The sequence below is a fragment of the Geotrypetes seraphini genome, chromosome 3 (assembly GCF_902459505.1).
Source record: "Geotrypetes seraphini chromosome 3, aGeoSer1.1, whole genome shotgun sequence".
Lineage (NCBI taxonomy): Eukaryota > Metazoa > Chordata > Amphibia > Gymnophiona > Dermophiidae > Geotrypetes > Geotrypetes seraphini.
In genome coordinates, this window is record NC_047086.1 from 403,561,876 (window position 1) to 403,576,223 (window position 14,348).

A 14,348-nucleotide genomic window follows, 5' to 3' on the forward strand; every position below is an offset into this window, starting at 1 on the left:
GGGAAATATGATTGAGACGTTTAAATATCTACGTAATGTAAATGTGCATGAGTCGAGTCTCTTTTATTTGAAAGGAAACTCTGCAATGAGAGGCCATAGGATGAAGTTAGGAGGTGATAGGCTCCGTAATAATCTGAGGAAATATTTTTTTACAGACAGTGTGGTAAATGCATGGAACAGTCTCCAGGAAGAGGTGGTGGAGAGAGTGACTGTGTCTGAATTTAAGAGGGCCTGGGATAGGTATATGGGATCTTTCAGAAAGAGAAAGAGATAATGGGCAGACTAGATGGGCCATTTGGCCTTTATCTGCCATCATGTTTCTATGTTTCTATAAGAATAGCCTTACTGGGTCAGACCAATGGTCCATCAAGCCCAATAGCCCGTTCTCACGGTGGCCAATCCAGGTCCTTAGTACCTGGCCAAAACCCAAAGAGTAGCAACATTCTATGCTACTGATCCAGGGCAAGTCAAGACAATGCTGGGGAAACCAAAAACTCTTGGTCAAATCTCACTGGGAATGATTAAAGAAAAGTATTTGAAAATGACAAAAAGTCAGTCTCCTTAGACTTAGTCGTACAGCATATATAACCGAAAATTATATAGCCCACGATCGACGGAACTTGGACGTTGTAACTTAGACCATGTAAACCGCTTTGAACTTCACGGTATAGCGGTATATAAGAAATAAATTATTATTATTAAAACATGTAAAACATGGTCTAAGTCACAAAAACCCACCTAAAGTCACCAGATAAGCACTGAAAACACATAACACAGACCCCCACACACTACCCCTGTGATCACTGCCCCCACCCCATAAAAATTGTACTCACACCTTTAAAATTCAGCCTCCAGACCATCATCACCTGGCCGCCTGGCATAGGAAAGCCTAGTCGTCCAGCACAGAGGGGGTTTAAGCCGTCCTGAGGGTGGGTTAGGGACTCATGGAGAGGAGGCTCCATGCCCATAAGCCCCTGTAATCACTGCATTGATACTTAAACATGTGCACTCCCCTATACACCCACAAAACCCTTATGTACTGGCATATAAGTGGCTCCTGCAGCCATAAGGGCTTTTGGGGTGGTAAATAAGTGGATCTAGGGGATTCTGGAGGTAGTTTGGGGGGCTCACCGTGACCTATAAGGGAGCTGTAGTGAGATGATGACATGGCACCCTTTTTGTGAAGTTCACACCAGTGCCCTGTAAGGTACCCAACTATTTAGGTGCCATGTCTGGATGTTCAGTCCATCACTTTGCAGACCCCTCCCACGTCCAACAGGGCTTGTTCTAGGCGTTTTTCATTTGGACGAAAAGTTGGCCGAAAATGTGGTATAAAGATGGACAATTTAGTGGCTTGGACGATCAGATCAGCAGGACGTATAGTTAGACAATTTTCGAAATGAAAAAAAATTTGGACGTATTTTTCAAAAATGTGTCCTAAGCTATTTTTTACTTTGGATGACTTGCGACTTAGACGTTCCTTTCGATTATGCCCCTCCACGTGTTTTTTTTTCCATTTTGAATTGGAACTGATATACAAAGAGATGGACTGGACAGTGAATAGGGGTGGTCTTGTATCCCACAGTCTACTGGAATAATTCTGGTCCTGGCCTATGCCCAGCTCAGTACAAATAAAATCAATATTTGTAAGTGCCTGGTCTGTGTACCCATCCCAAAGAGCTAGTCAGGGCCCAGAGACTGCATGACATCCCAATCCATAAAGACTGACAAATAAATACTGTGTGGATATCTCTAAGGTTCTGTTCTAGGTGGACAGCAGAGACCTCTAGTGGCTCTACTAAAATATTGAACTTCAATTTGTGAATACTCCTACAGCTTCCAGAATAAAGGGAAGGCTCTCCTGACCAGCAAAGTAATGGCAGATAACCTGTCTGAATTTCTGTTTTGGCTTCTTCTTCCCCAGCTATTGTACGACAAAGTGAGGGGAAGGGTCTTTGGCTTTGATACCCTGTCCATTGTACCATGTTCTGGAGGGGATCCAGGACTTTGACTAGCCCAACCATAGTAAGCAAAGAAGCAATGAGCAGTGACAGGGTTGCTGAGGCTTCCACACTTGCTTGGAGGTGGGAGCAAGAAGGTGTAACGAGCCGCTGCCACATTTGAGAAGGAGAAAGGAGCAACCACAGGGGATTCTGGTCCTGAGAAGCATGAGAGGTCTGACAATAGGGTTCCCATCTGGGTGTAAACCAGCTCTGAAAGTGTTAACTGAATATAAGAAATACAAAGGAGTTTCTAGAGTGGAGAGGCCTAAGGGAGAAAAGAGACTCCAAGTGATGCTAGTTGTACTTTTTCTCTCCGCTTTTAGTTTTTGCTACCTTGGTACTTTTTGTCCCTTCTGATTCAAGGCTCTCTGGTTGATATCCAAAATGATTAAATAGGCAATCCTTTAAATTGTGTACCCACCCAGCTAATATTCAGTAGCACTTAACTATGAGAATACCACTAGAGGACGTGGCGACCATTTTTAACACAAGAGCCACAGGGGTAGGAGCGAGTGGGGTTTGCTGCTGCTACCCCCATTAACCACTAGACCACCAGGATAGGTACGGTAGTCAGAAAGTTGCCTTTTTTGACTTGGGCATGGGCAGGAGGGGGGATTGGAACTTCTGGGTGGGGGGGGGGGGGCTAGAAGGAGGATCAGGACTGCTAGCAGGGACCTGGAGATGGGATCAGAATTGCTGGTAGGAGTTGGGAACCATGTCAACTCCCCTTATGCAGTTCCTGGCCAATATTCAGCTGAGACCTGCATAACTGTTATGTGGGTCCTGACTGAATATCAGCTGGGGCGATAGGCTCCAAAGTAATCCGAGGAAATACTTTTTACGGAAAGGGTGGTAGATGCATGGAACAGTCTCCCGGAAGAGGTGGTGGAAACAGAGACTGTGTCCGAATTCAAGAGGGTCTGGGATAGGCACGTGTGATCTCTCTGAGAGAGAATGAGATAACGGTTACTGTGGATGGGCAGACTGGATGGGCCATTTGGCCTTTATCTGCCGTCATATTTCTATGAGACCCACATAATTCCCCCTAGTCAGTACATGTTCAGCAAGAGCCAGTTATTCATGGGGTTACCAGATGTCAGGGGAAACATGTCCTCTTTGTAGAGGACTGTCCTGGTACCTAGGGCGATTTCCAAAACCTGGCAGTTTTGTCCAGGTTTTGGAAGGCCTCCAAGTTTGGGGAGGGGGGGTGGGCGGGGCTGGGGGTGGAACAGGGCAGGGTGGAGGGGGGTCCCGTATCCTCTTTTTTTTACCAATCACATCTGGTAACCCTAGCATTGAGAATCCAGGACTAAGGTATCCAGTTATGGTCAGTGCTTACAAAAAACGCAGACCACCCTCGGCTGAAACTTGACAGATCTATTTCAAGTAAATCCTTTAGCTTCAGAACACCAGATCCTGGCCTGGACTGAGTTACCGTGTGCCAGCGGAGAGTGCCGATCTGTTCATTCATCAGGATTAGTTAAGCATCTTTTGGAATAAGTCAAACAGAACCGATAGAGAATTACAGCAGCAATCACAACATTGCAACAGTTTACACAGTATGTCAACGCAATAAGCAATAAAACATTTTAACAGACAGCATAGGATGTACGCAAAGATGGAACATATCGATAATGGAGAGTACAACAAGGGAAGTAAGTTTAACTGGCTACACATCCTGTTTATCTACTCCTACCCCTAGCTAAAATAATATTTAACCACCATTCTGACCCCCTGTGAAACTTTCGTTCAATTAGTCCCCTTATTATCAAAGTCCTGTTACTCTGTGTTCCATCTTTGCTTACACCGTAGGCGCCTATTAAAATGTTTAATCACATACTGTGTTGACATTGTGGTGTCTTGAGTAAATCCCTTTAAATAGACGGCAAATAATCCCAAGAAAGAAAGAAAGTTACATTACATTACATTACATTAGGGACTTCTATTCCGCCTATACCTTGCAGTTCAAGGCGGATTACAAAAGAGCTAACTGGACATTTCCAGTGAAGTTACAACAGTTTGGGGGTTTGTTTTTTTTTGGTTACAAGGGAGGAGAGGTAGCTGGATTAATTCCGGAAGAACTTGCAAATTGGATATTAAATTGACTGTACGTTACTGTGTGATATAACAAATAGATTACAGTTAGAGTACAAATAAGATTACGTTACATTTCAGGGAACTGAAAAAGTTGTAGGCGAAGTCAGAAACGCGCTTGAATATAATGTCAGATAGGGTAGAAGTGGACACACAAGTCCTGCCATTGGCCCCCCAGTGATTACTAGGCCCAACCTGGACCCGCCAAGAACATACATCTGTTTTATGCTCAGTACCTTGCCTACGAAGTGATTTAAGGAACCCAAAAACAGTGGCACTGGCGAAAGGGGAGTCTATAGTTAGGGTTATCAGACTTCCTGATTTCCTCAGGCATGTCCTCCTTTTGAGGACATGCCCGGGTGTCCGGACAGCTTTTCAAAATCTGGCATTTTGTCTGGGTTTTGGAAAAGCCTCCTGAAATCACATCGGACAGGGAGGAAGTCCACGCATGTGCAGGTGCCATGCGCGGACTTCCTCCCTTCCGGGCAGCGGGAGGCAGGACTAGGGAGGGATTCGGGTGTTTACAGGGCAGGGATGGGCGGAATTGGGGGAGCCGGATTACCCGATTGGAAAATCTGCCAACCTTATCTATAGTAGAATCTGTTTCAAACGTTTCTTGGAAAGTAACGATGGCTTGTAGATACGTTTGGCTATAGAAACATAGAAAGATGACGGCAGAAAAGGGCTACAGCCCATCAAGTCTGCCCACTCTACTGACCCACCCCATTAAGTCTGAGTGCTGATGACTTAGTTCCTTAGCTCGACCTTCGTAGGGATCCCACCTGGATGTCCCATCTATTCTTAAAGTCGAGCACGCTGGCGGCCTTGATCACCTGCCTCGGAAGTTTGTTCCAATGATCCACCACCCTTTCCGTGAAGAAGTACTTCCTGGCGTCACCACTAAATTTCCCTCCTCTGAGTTTAAGCGGGTGCCCCCTTGTGACCGAGGGTCCCTTGGGAACGAATATGTCATTTTCCACCTCGACACGACCTGTGATGTATTTAAATGTCTCAATCATGTCACCCCTTTCCCTGCGCTCCTCTAGAGTATAGAGCTGCAATTTGCCCAATCTTTCTTCGTATGAGAGACCCTTGAGTCCGGCGACCATTCTAGTGGCCATCCGCTGGACCGACTCAGCTATATTGATAATGATTTTGTAGCTCACTCTGTTTCTGCAGTTTTTCGTATGTTGTTATCCACATAGAACTGGAGGGTTTTGCGGAATAAAAATAAAAAGTGTTATGCTATGTTATGACTCTTTCCTGCTTGCTCTATGAGGAAATGTCCTGCGGCCGAATATCCTGCGTTCAAATGTCTTGCGCGCATCTGACTATGTATCCCTTTGAGGGCTACACACGTAGTCCAGGGATTTTCCACTTTTTCCTTTATATACGAATTTTTCTGACAGAACGAAAAAAGTGGAAAATCCCTGGACTACTGTGTAGCCCTCAGTGGAGGCTGACCCAACTTTGTTCGTTAGGCTGAGGACTTTGCAGCGGCCCTTTGTATGAACTATTCCACAGAGTCCACACACTGTAATAATTACATTTGGGATCACATATTTCCATTGCTTTCAGGGGCTCTTCCCACCTCTCACCTGCATTGTGCTGGATTTTAGAGACCCAGTCTTGAGTGAGGGCTGTAGATGGAGCTTGCAGGAGATACTCGGAGCCATCTGCTAGGCTGGAAATAAGAGACAGACAAAGACAATAAGGATGGCGAAGGAAGTTTCATCCTGCCAAAATTCAGCCAAGGCTATTCTGATAACTCCCACCTCTATGATCTGTACTCTCCACTTCCTGATGGCGGCCATCTTGTTATCTTATTTCTCTGCTTGCTAAAACTCCGTTTCTGCCTTTATTCTCAATGCTAGATTCAGCTTTGCTGATATCTTATCAGATTGCTACCGATTTCTTTGCACTCTCTTCTGTGTGATTGCCTTGCTTGGGATCCTGTGTTCTTGCCTTCTGCCTCTTCAGATCTTTGCGAGTGATATTGCGGAAGGACCGTCTGGCAAAGTTTGTCTTTTTGCGGATGATACCAAGATCTGTTATAAGGTAGGCACCCTGGAAGATATGGATAGCATGACGCGGGATCTGGTGAAGCTTGAAGCATGGTCTGGTCATTGGCAACTAAGATTTAATTCTAAAAAATACAGGGTCATGCACTTGGGCTGCATAAATCCAGGAGAACGGTATTGTATAGGAGGTAAAGTACTTATGCATACGAAAGAAAAGCGGGAATTGGGGGTGATTGTGTCTGATGTTCTCAAGGTGGCAAATAGGTAGAAAAGGCGATGGTCGAAGTCAGGAAGATGCTTGGATACATAAGAAGAGGAATGGCCAGTAGGAAAAGGGAGGTGATGATACCATCATATAAGTCTCTGGTGAGGCCCCATTTGAAATACTGTGTGCAATTATAGAGAACCACCTTCAAAACTGTTGTGTATGTTACCATGTAACCCATTCTGGGCTCCTATCCCATGACTCTTTAATTTTCTCAGGAGCCTCTCATGAGGAACTTTGTCAAAAGCCTTCTGGAAATCTAGAGTTTCCTTTTAATTGAAACTCACCTCATGTACATTTAAACTTCTCTATCATATCACCCCCTCCCGCCTTTCCTCCAAAGTACACATATTGAGATCTTTAGGTCTGTCCCCTTATGACAAAGACAACCAACCATTTTTGTAGCCTTCCTCTGGACCAACCTCATCCTGTTTATATCTTTTTGAAAGTGTGTTCTCCAGAATTATACACAATATTCTAAATGAGGTCTCACCAGAGTCTTATACAGGGGCATCAATACCTCCTTTTTCCTACTGACCATACCTCTCTCTATGCAATCTAGCATCCTTCTAGCTTTCACCATCACCTTTTCAACCTGATGGATCATCACATACTACCACACCCAAGTCCCGCTCCTCTTTCGTGCACAAAAGTTCTTCACCCCTAAACTGTACCGTTCCCTTGGGATTTTGCAACCTACATGCATGACCTTTAATTTATTAGCATTAAATCTTAGGTGCCGAATTCTACACCATTCCTCAAGCTTTGCTAGGTCCTTCCTCATATTATCCACAGCATCAAGGGTGTCTACTCTATTGCAGATTTTGGTATCATTCTCTTTAACAGTTGCCTGGAAGACGCTAACAATAAATCACCTCAGGTTGAATTCATTCAAATTTTCTCTTATATGGATTATGGGTTGATATTAATCTCTGTCTTTAGCATTTAGTCATCTACCCTGACAACATCCTGCTATTGTGCTCTAGATCTGATCATTCATAGGCAGCATGTTACAGAGGTTCTTTCTTGACTTCACCAATGCGACATTTTTGCTAAGCTTGAGAAACGAGTACGAGGGGGTGCTGAAAAGTTCCCAGCTCAGCCAACCAACTTCCTGAATTCTGAGTGTTATTTTGCCACTGGAGCTGAAAAGTGTTCTCTTATTTCGTTACAGAAACGAAATTCTCTGTTTTGACATTGATTCAGATCATTGATTAAACCATATCCACATCATTCTCGTGGTTGGGCTGAGAACGTTTCAGCACTTCCTCGTAGTGTGAAGAGTTTCAGTCTCTGGTATCCAGAGCTGATATTATGATGTCATAATGCCTCATTCCACCAATAAGAGCCAACCTCAGCAGTGATGTCACAATGGCTTGATTGTCCTATACTTGGCTCACTTTTCTTACATACAAGGGGGTGTTGAAAGGTTCTCAGCCCAACCAACCAACTTCCTAAATTCTGAGGGTTATTTTGCCAATGTAGCTGAAAAGAGTGTTATCGTATTTTGCTAAATGCCTATTTGTAGAAACGATATTCTATGTTTTGGCCTTGTATTGATTGAACCATATCTACATCATTCTCTTGGTTGGGTTGAGAACTTTCAGCACCTCCTCATACCAACATTCCAGAGCTGAGATTGTGATGTCATAGTACCTCATTCCACCAATAAGAGCCAACCTCGTCAGTGATGTCACAATGGCTGGATTGTCCTATACTTGGCTCACTTTTCTTACATACAAGAGGGTGTTGAAAGGTTCTCAGCCCAACCAACTTCCTAAATTCTGAGCGTTCTTTTGTCGCTGTAGCTGAAAAGAGTGATCTCATTTCGTTAAGTACCAATTTGCAGAAACAAAATTCTCTGTTTTAATATTGTTTCAGATCATTGATTGAACCATATCCAAGTCATTCTCGTCTTGGTTGGGCTGAGAACGTTTCAGCACCCCCTTGTATTTAAGGTGAATTCATTTCTTGGGCTTTGTGATATCAGAATAAAGTAGTGAGATGGATCCAGACCTACTTTATTGTACATCTGCTAATTGGATGAAACTCATGAGGCTCGATAGGCCATGTTGTTCACCTAGTTCCAATTTATTGGGTTTTTTTTATTATCCTGGCTCAAAGAATGTCAAATCTAATTCTGTTTCACATCCATTTTTCACAGAAAGTGCCCCATTATTCCAGCCTTCCATTATTCTGAACAACATCGCTTGTGACTTCCTATAAAGGACCTAACAAGAATCTGACGCTCAAAAATCTTCTTCAAGGATCCAAGTGATAATATCTGTGGTCTAGATACCTGTTGACAACATTTCTGCAAATAGGAACATGACTGGGATTAAAAAAGAGTTTGGACAAGTTCCTGGAGGAAAAGCCCATAGTCTGCTTTTGAAATAGACATGGAGAAAGCCACTGTTTGCCCTGGATCGGTAGCATATAATATTGCTATTAGTTGGGTTTCTGCCAGGTACTTGCAAACTGGATTGGTCACTGTGGAGACAGGACCATTGGTCTAACCCAGTCTGGCTATTCTTATTTTCTTTAAGACTGTAGAGCACCCAAGGATAACGCGCCCACAGAATTTATCTTTGACTTATGTCTTGGGTTGTCCACTGTGTGCCACAACTAAGGCTCCATGCTTTCCACAACACAGAGAACCTAGAAGTGATTGTAATGAACTCCATGGAAAACCAATCTCAAAATAACCACTTCCAGGTCCTTTTATATCCTGTAAAACAGTGTTCTTCAACCACCGGTACACGGACCACTACCGGTCCACAGAAATTTCCTGCCGGTCCACAAGGCCAGCACGTGCATCAGGCCCAAAACAGTGCCGGTCCATGGTGCGATCAATGCGGCGTTATCTTCGAGCCAGCTCCCTTTTCCTAACTGATTCAGTGCACAAAGCCATGGGCAGTGGCTCCTACGGGCATCCTGCGCCTGAACCGGAAGCCTTCTCTCTGATGTTGCAACGTCAGAGGGAAGACTTCCAGATGAGGCACAGGACGTGCAAGGTGCAATTAGTATTATTATGTGGGCGGGGTCTGGGGTGGAGATTGGGTAGAGATGGGCGGGGTCTGGCCCACAACTTAGCCCAGTGTTCTTCAACCGCCGGTTCACGGACTGATGCCAGTCCGCAGAATAATTCTTTTATTTCTGCCGGTCCATAGGTGTAAAAAGGTTGAAAAACACTGCTGTAAAAAGCATTTCTACAAAGCCTGTGGAGCAAATAGGAGATGGATAAGATTAGATTCTCTGACAGCTATTGTTGAAAAGAGGTGTTGACTTCCCCTAAACACTGCATGTTTCCATTTACACTTCAGCTAGAGCCTGGAGTTTACTTTACATCTAACAGATTGTATAAACTGAGATGGCTGAGTTCACCAACTGTTTAAAATATAAAATTAATATGTTTTCTAACAATCCCCACAGTCCTGAGACCTAGCAAAGGCATTGTCCAAAGCACTCATGCTTGCTGAGCTGAATTTTAACCACGGTACGCCAGGCAGGTTGCCCCAGTGCCTTTTTGGAAGCCTGTTGTAGTTCCATTACGGCTATTGGGGTTATAGCCAGTGCCAAATCTGCTAATTCATCTCTTTCTGTACATATAGGGTTACCAGATGTCTGGGAAAACCCGGATATATCCAAAACCCAGCAGTTTGCCTGGGTTTTGGAAGGCCCCAAGCTTGGGGCCGCATCTGGAGAGCCACCGAACATGCGTGAATGCAGCGCGATGATGTCACATGCATGCTTACGATGTCATTGTGTCGGATCTGCACATGCTCAGAGGCACTCCAGATGTAGCCCCAAACTTGGGAAAGAAAAGATGAGGTGTGTGTGTGTGGGCGGGTCTAGATGCCTAATGGGGTGGGGCTGGAGGCAGACCCAGGGTGGGGGTCACATGATCTCTTTTGCAGGAACAGATCTGGTAACCTCTCTTCTTCCAGACCAGAAAACCAAAGGGGTGGCAAAACCACAAAAGTCAAATCGAAAATGCAAGGAGTGGAAAAGCCACCAATAATCAGGGTGAGAGCAGGAGTCCAAAATACAATCAGTTTATTAAAAACACTATATAAAAAAATGAAGCTGCAAAATCCAGAAGAATGGATGTACTAAGGGCCCAACACGGGCTGTGTTTCGGCAGCCTATACCTTCATCAGGAGTCCGTCTAGCCTGTGCTACGCCATATAAAATCGTGTAAATTTGGATTAAAAGCAGGTTGAGACACATGTCTCCTGCCACAAAGATCTTCTTCCACCATAACCTTTTGAATACTCCACCTCCTCTGGGAGGGCTCTGTATTCGTCCTTTCTGTGAATAAAATGTTGCCTGTTATGGTCAAGCCTATCATATACCAGGGAGAAGTTTTACTCTGTTATTGATCCAGCTTATGAGGGCTCTCTGAAGAAGCCAACAGCGAAACGTGTTAGAGCCCGCTGGAGTGAGACTGCTTCCTAACCACCCTTGCAAGCTAAGTTCAATTTTTTCAAACATTTGAGACATTGAAGACTATATTGACTATAGAGTTTTTTTGTTATCACAGTTAATATCATCTCACAAGTTTTTTCAAAGAGTTCTTTCCACCGACAAAGATGGTGCGATGATAGAGCATTGAAACACCTACCGGGGCTTGTCCCCGGTCTATGATTTCACCACCTTTTCAAGGTTCTGAGCACCACTATGGTTGAAAGACTTTTCTTATATAACATAGTTCACCTTTTTTGTTAGTTGTTCAATCCTATCATATCCCTTAGTTCATTTTTTTTATTTAAGGTATTTATATACTGCCTAACAAAGTTATCCAAGTGGTTTACAATCAGGTACTTAAACATTTTCCCTCTCTGTTCTGCTGGGCTCACAATCTATCTAACATTCCTGGGGCAATTGAGGATTAAGTGACTTGCCCAGGGTCAGAAAGAGAGGCACAGGATTTGAACCCACAACCTCAGGGTGCTGAGGCTGGAGTTTTAACCACTACACCACTCCTTCCTCCTTGCCACTGAAAAGGTACCTTTTCTGCATGACTAATATGTTTTCAGGTATTTCAACGTGTAACACTGAGAGAAATTCAGCACAATAAATGCATGAATTATCCCGCTGGTCCTATTTTGCTCTTTTGCCTATCTCCGTCTGTCACAGGTGCTCAGCCAGTGAGAGCAGGTTGCTTAGATTTGGCACCTACATCTTGTCCCATTTGTTAAGCAACCCTAGGTGAACCCTTTGAAAACTTTTAACCTGTTGTTTTTCCTGCGCTTCCTGGAAGCCGGGACCTTCTTGCACCAGAATCTCTTGGGGGTTTGGGGAAACCTAGCGGTCTCTTTCACAAAGCCGCGGCAGCGATTCCCCTGCGGCAAATGCACCGAACCCATTCAGTTCCTGTGGGCTACTGGGACTTTGTAAAAGGGGCCCATATAGAAGCTTTTGGAAGTGAAGGAGGGGTTTTCTGCTTGAGTGATGTTCCTGGTGGCAGAAGGAACGCCCCCCAAAGTAATTTAAGCTCCTGCTTTGCTCAGCAAAATTGTCTTTGGTATTCTCCCGCCTCTGACCGTGCATCTCACAGGGAGAGCCTCTATTTTTATTCCTGCCGTTGTTTTGCAGTTTTCAAAATCAGCCTAGCCCCTCACGGGAGGGCAAACAAAGGCGCCTGTTTTTGGAACAAGGATTCAGGAGCTCCTCGGAACAGGAGCCTGGCGGTATGGGGAGCCCCAGAGTAGGGTTACTATATTTGTGAAGTAAAAAAAAAAGAGAACATATGACCCCACCCACCCCCACCCCTGTCCCCAGCCCTGGGTGGTTCCCCCCCCCCAATAGTAGTACTTATCGTTTCATGAGTAATTAAAGGAAAATTGTTGTTGTTTCCCTGCAATTACATCACTTTCTTTTCCAGAGATAAATTAAAAAATAGATTTGACATGAATATGTGAACATTTCTTAAGAAAGAACTGAATATTCCATGGGGTGTCCTAATTTTTTACACATGACTGTACATCAAATGCTAAATAAATACAAAAGAAAGGTAGGTTAGATGCAGGCCTCGGCCTGTTTCACCCCATTGTAGCAACTGCTCAATTGCTTCACTAGCTGTAGGCCAGTAGTCTCAAACTCATGATCTACCAGGTCCTATTTTGAGGTCCTCGGTATGTTTATCATAATCACAGAAGTAAAATGAAACAGTTTCTTGATCATATGTTTCTTTAGCTATAAATTATTATTAAGACTTAGCCAAAAGGAAAGATTTAGAAACTATAAAGAGAGCTTTACCTCATGCAAAATTGTCATTTCTTTAAGAAGACATTAACTATTTTGTCTGAGGCCCTCCAAGGACCTACAAATCCCAAATGTGGCCCTGCAAAGGGTTTCAGTTTGAAACCACTGCTGTAGGCTGTGTCAGTTCTTAAAGGACAAGAAAAAACATTAAAGCAGATCACAAGAGAAAGGCTCAAGAAACCAAATAGAGTGATACCTTGGTTTGCGAGCATAATTTGTTCCGGAAGCATGCTCGTAATCCAAAGCGTTCGTATATCAAAGCAAAAATTCCCGTAGGAAGTAATGGAAACTCGGACGATTCGTTCCACACCGCCAAAACTTTAATAGAAAATGCAGTACTGTACGTATTTGTATTGTGAGATCTCGCTCGCTTCGAACAGTCACTACACTGCGGGTGAATTGGGCGTGATGCTTTTATTGCGTTCAGCCGCGCTCAGCGCAAGATGTGCGTATGTTGTGCGCACTTGAACTGCGGGTGCGTGTACTATGTTCAGACGCGATCAGTGGTGCGACGCGCATATATTGTGTGTATTTGATGTGATGCACGTTTAGGTGCTCGTATTGCAAGACAACACTCGTTTATTGAGTTAAAATTTAAGAAAATGTTGTGCTTGTCTTGCGAAACCCTCGCAATCCAAGGTTTGACTGTGTGCACAGAAGGAATTTAAAAGAAAAACTGCTCCCGCAAGTAATCTGAAATGCTAGCGGTCTCCGCTTAGCCCCATCAGGATATTCTAGGGCAGGGGTGTCAAAGTCCCTCCTCGAGGGCCACAATCCAGTCGGGTTTTCAGGATTCCCCTAATGAATCTGCAGGAGATCTATTTGCATGCACTACTTTCATTGTATGCTAATAGGTCTCATGCATATTCATTGGGGAAATCCTGAAAACCCGCCTGGATTGCGGCCCTCGAGGAGGGACTTTGACACCCCTGTTCTAGGGTTACCAGGTTTTCCGTTTGGAAAATCCTGACCTCTAGACCCGCCCACAGGCCCGCCCAGTTCCACAGGTTGCCACCCCCATCACGCCCCAGTGCTGTCCCAGCCCCCCACCCCGCTGCCTGCTCCTGCCCAACGCGATGTGGAGGAAAGCTTTTCGAAACCTGGACAAAGTGCCAGGATTTGAAAAGCCGTCCGGACCCCCAGACATGTCCTCAAAAGGAGAACGTGTCCAGGGAAATCCTAGGATATTCCACAGCAGGTTCCATTTCTTCCAAAATCCCTTTCAATATGAGCTTTTCTGTCCCCCTGATATACTAGTTAAGAACATAAGAAGTTGCCACCACTGGGTCAGACCAGAGGTCCATCGCGCCCAGCGGTCCGCTCCCGCAGCGGCCCATCAGGTCTATGACCTGTGATGTGGTTCCTGTCCATTTCTGTAACCTACCTCTTCTTTTTATCTGTAACCCTCAATCCCCTTATCTTTTAGGAACTTATCTAAACCTTCCTTGAAACCCTGCAATGTGCTCTGGGCTATCACAACCTCTTGTGAAGTTGAAGAGGAACCTGTCAGCCCCTTAGAGCCATTGGAAATAGTGTGGAAACAGAAAATCCCATAGTATATGAGGAGGCCGGGTTACCAGATGGCTGGACTTTCAAGGACTTGTCCGGGGGTCCGGACGGCTTTGTCCGGGTTTTGAAAAGCCTCCTTAAATTGCGATTTGCGGACAAGAGCGGGGGCGGACAAGAGCAGGCGGCGGG

General features: G+C 44.6%; 1 protein-coding gene across 1 annotated transcript in view; it reads right to left on the reverse strand.

Annotated features, from left to right (window-relative positions):
- Window positions 1-14,348, reverse strand: part of LOC117357306 — a 94,276-nt gene that overhangs the window by 9,294 nt on the left and 70,634 nt on the right. Inside the window, exon 26 of the mRNA XM_033937677.1 lies at window positions 5,696-5,781. Coding sequence (XP_033793568.1) covers window positions 5,696-5,781 — 86 coding nt within the window. The remainder of the gene's footprint in view (window positions 1-5,695; window positions 5,782-14,348) is intronic.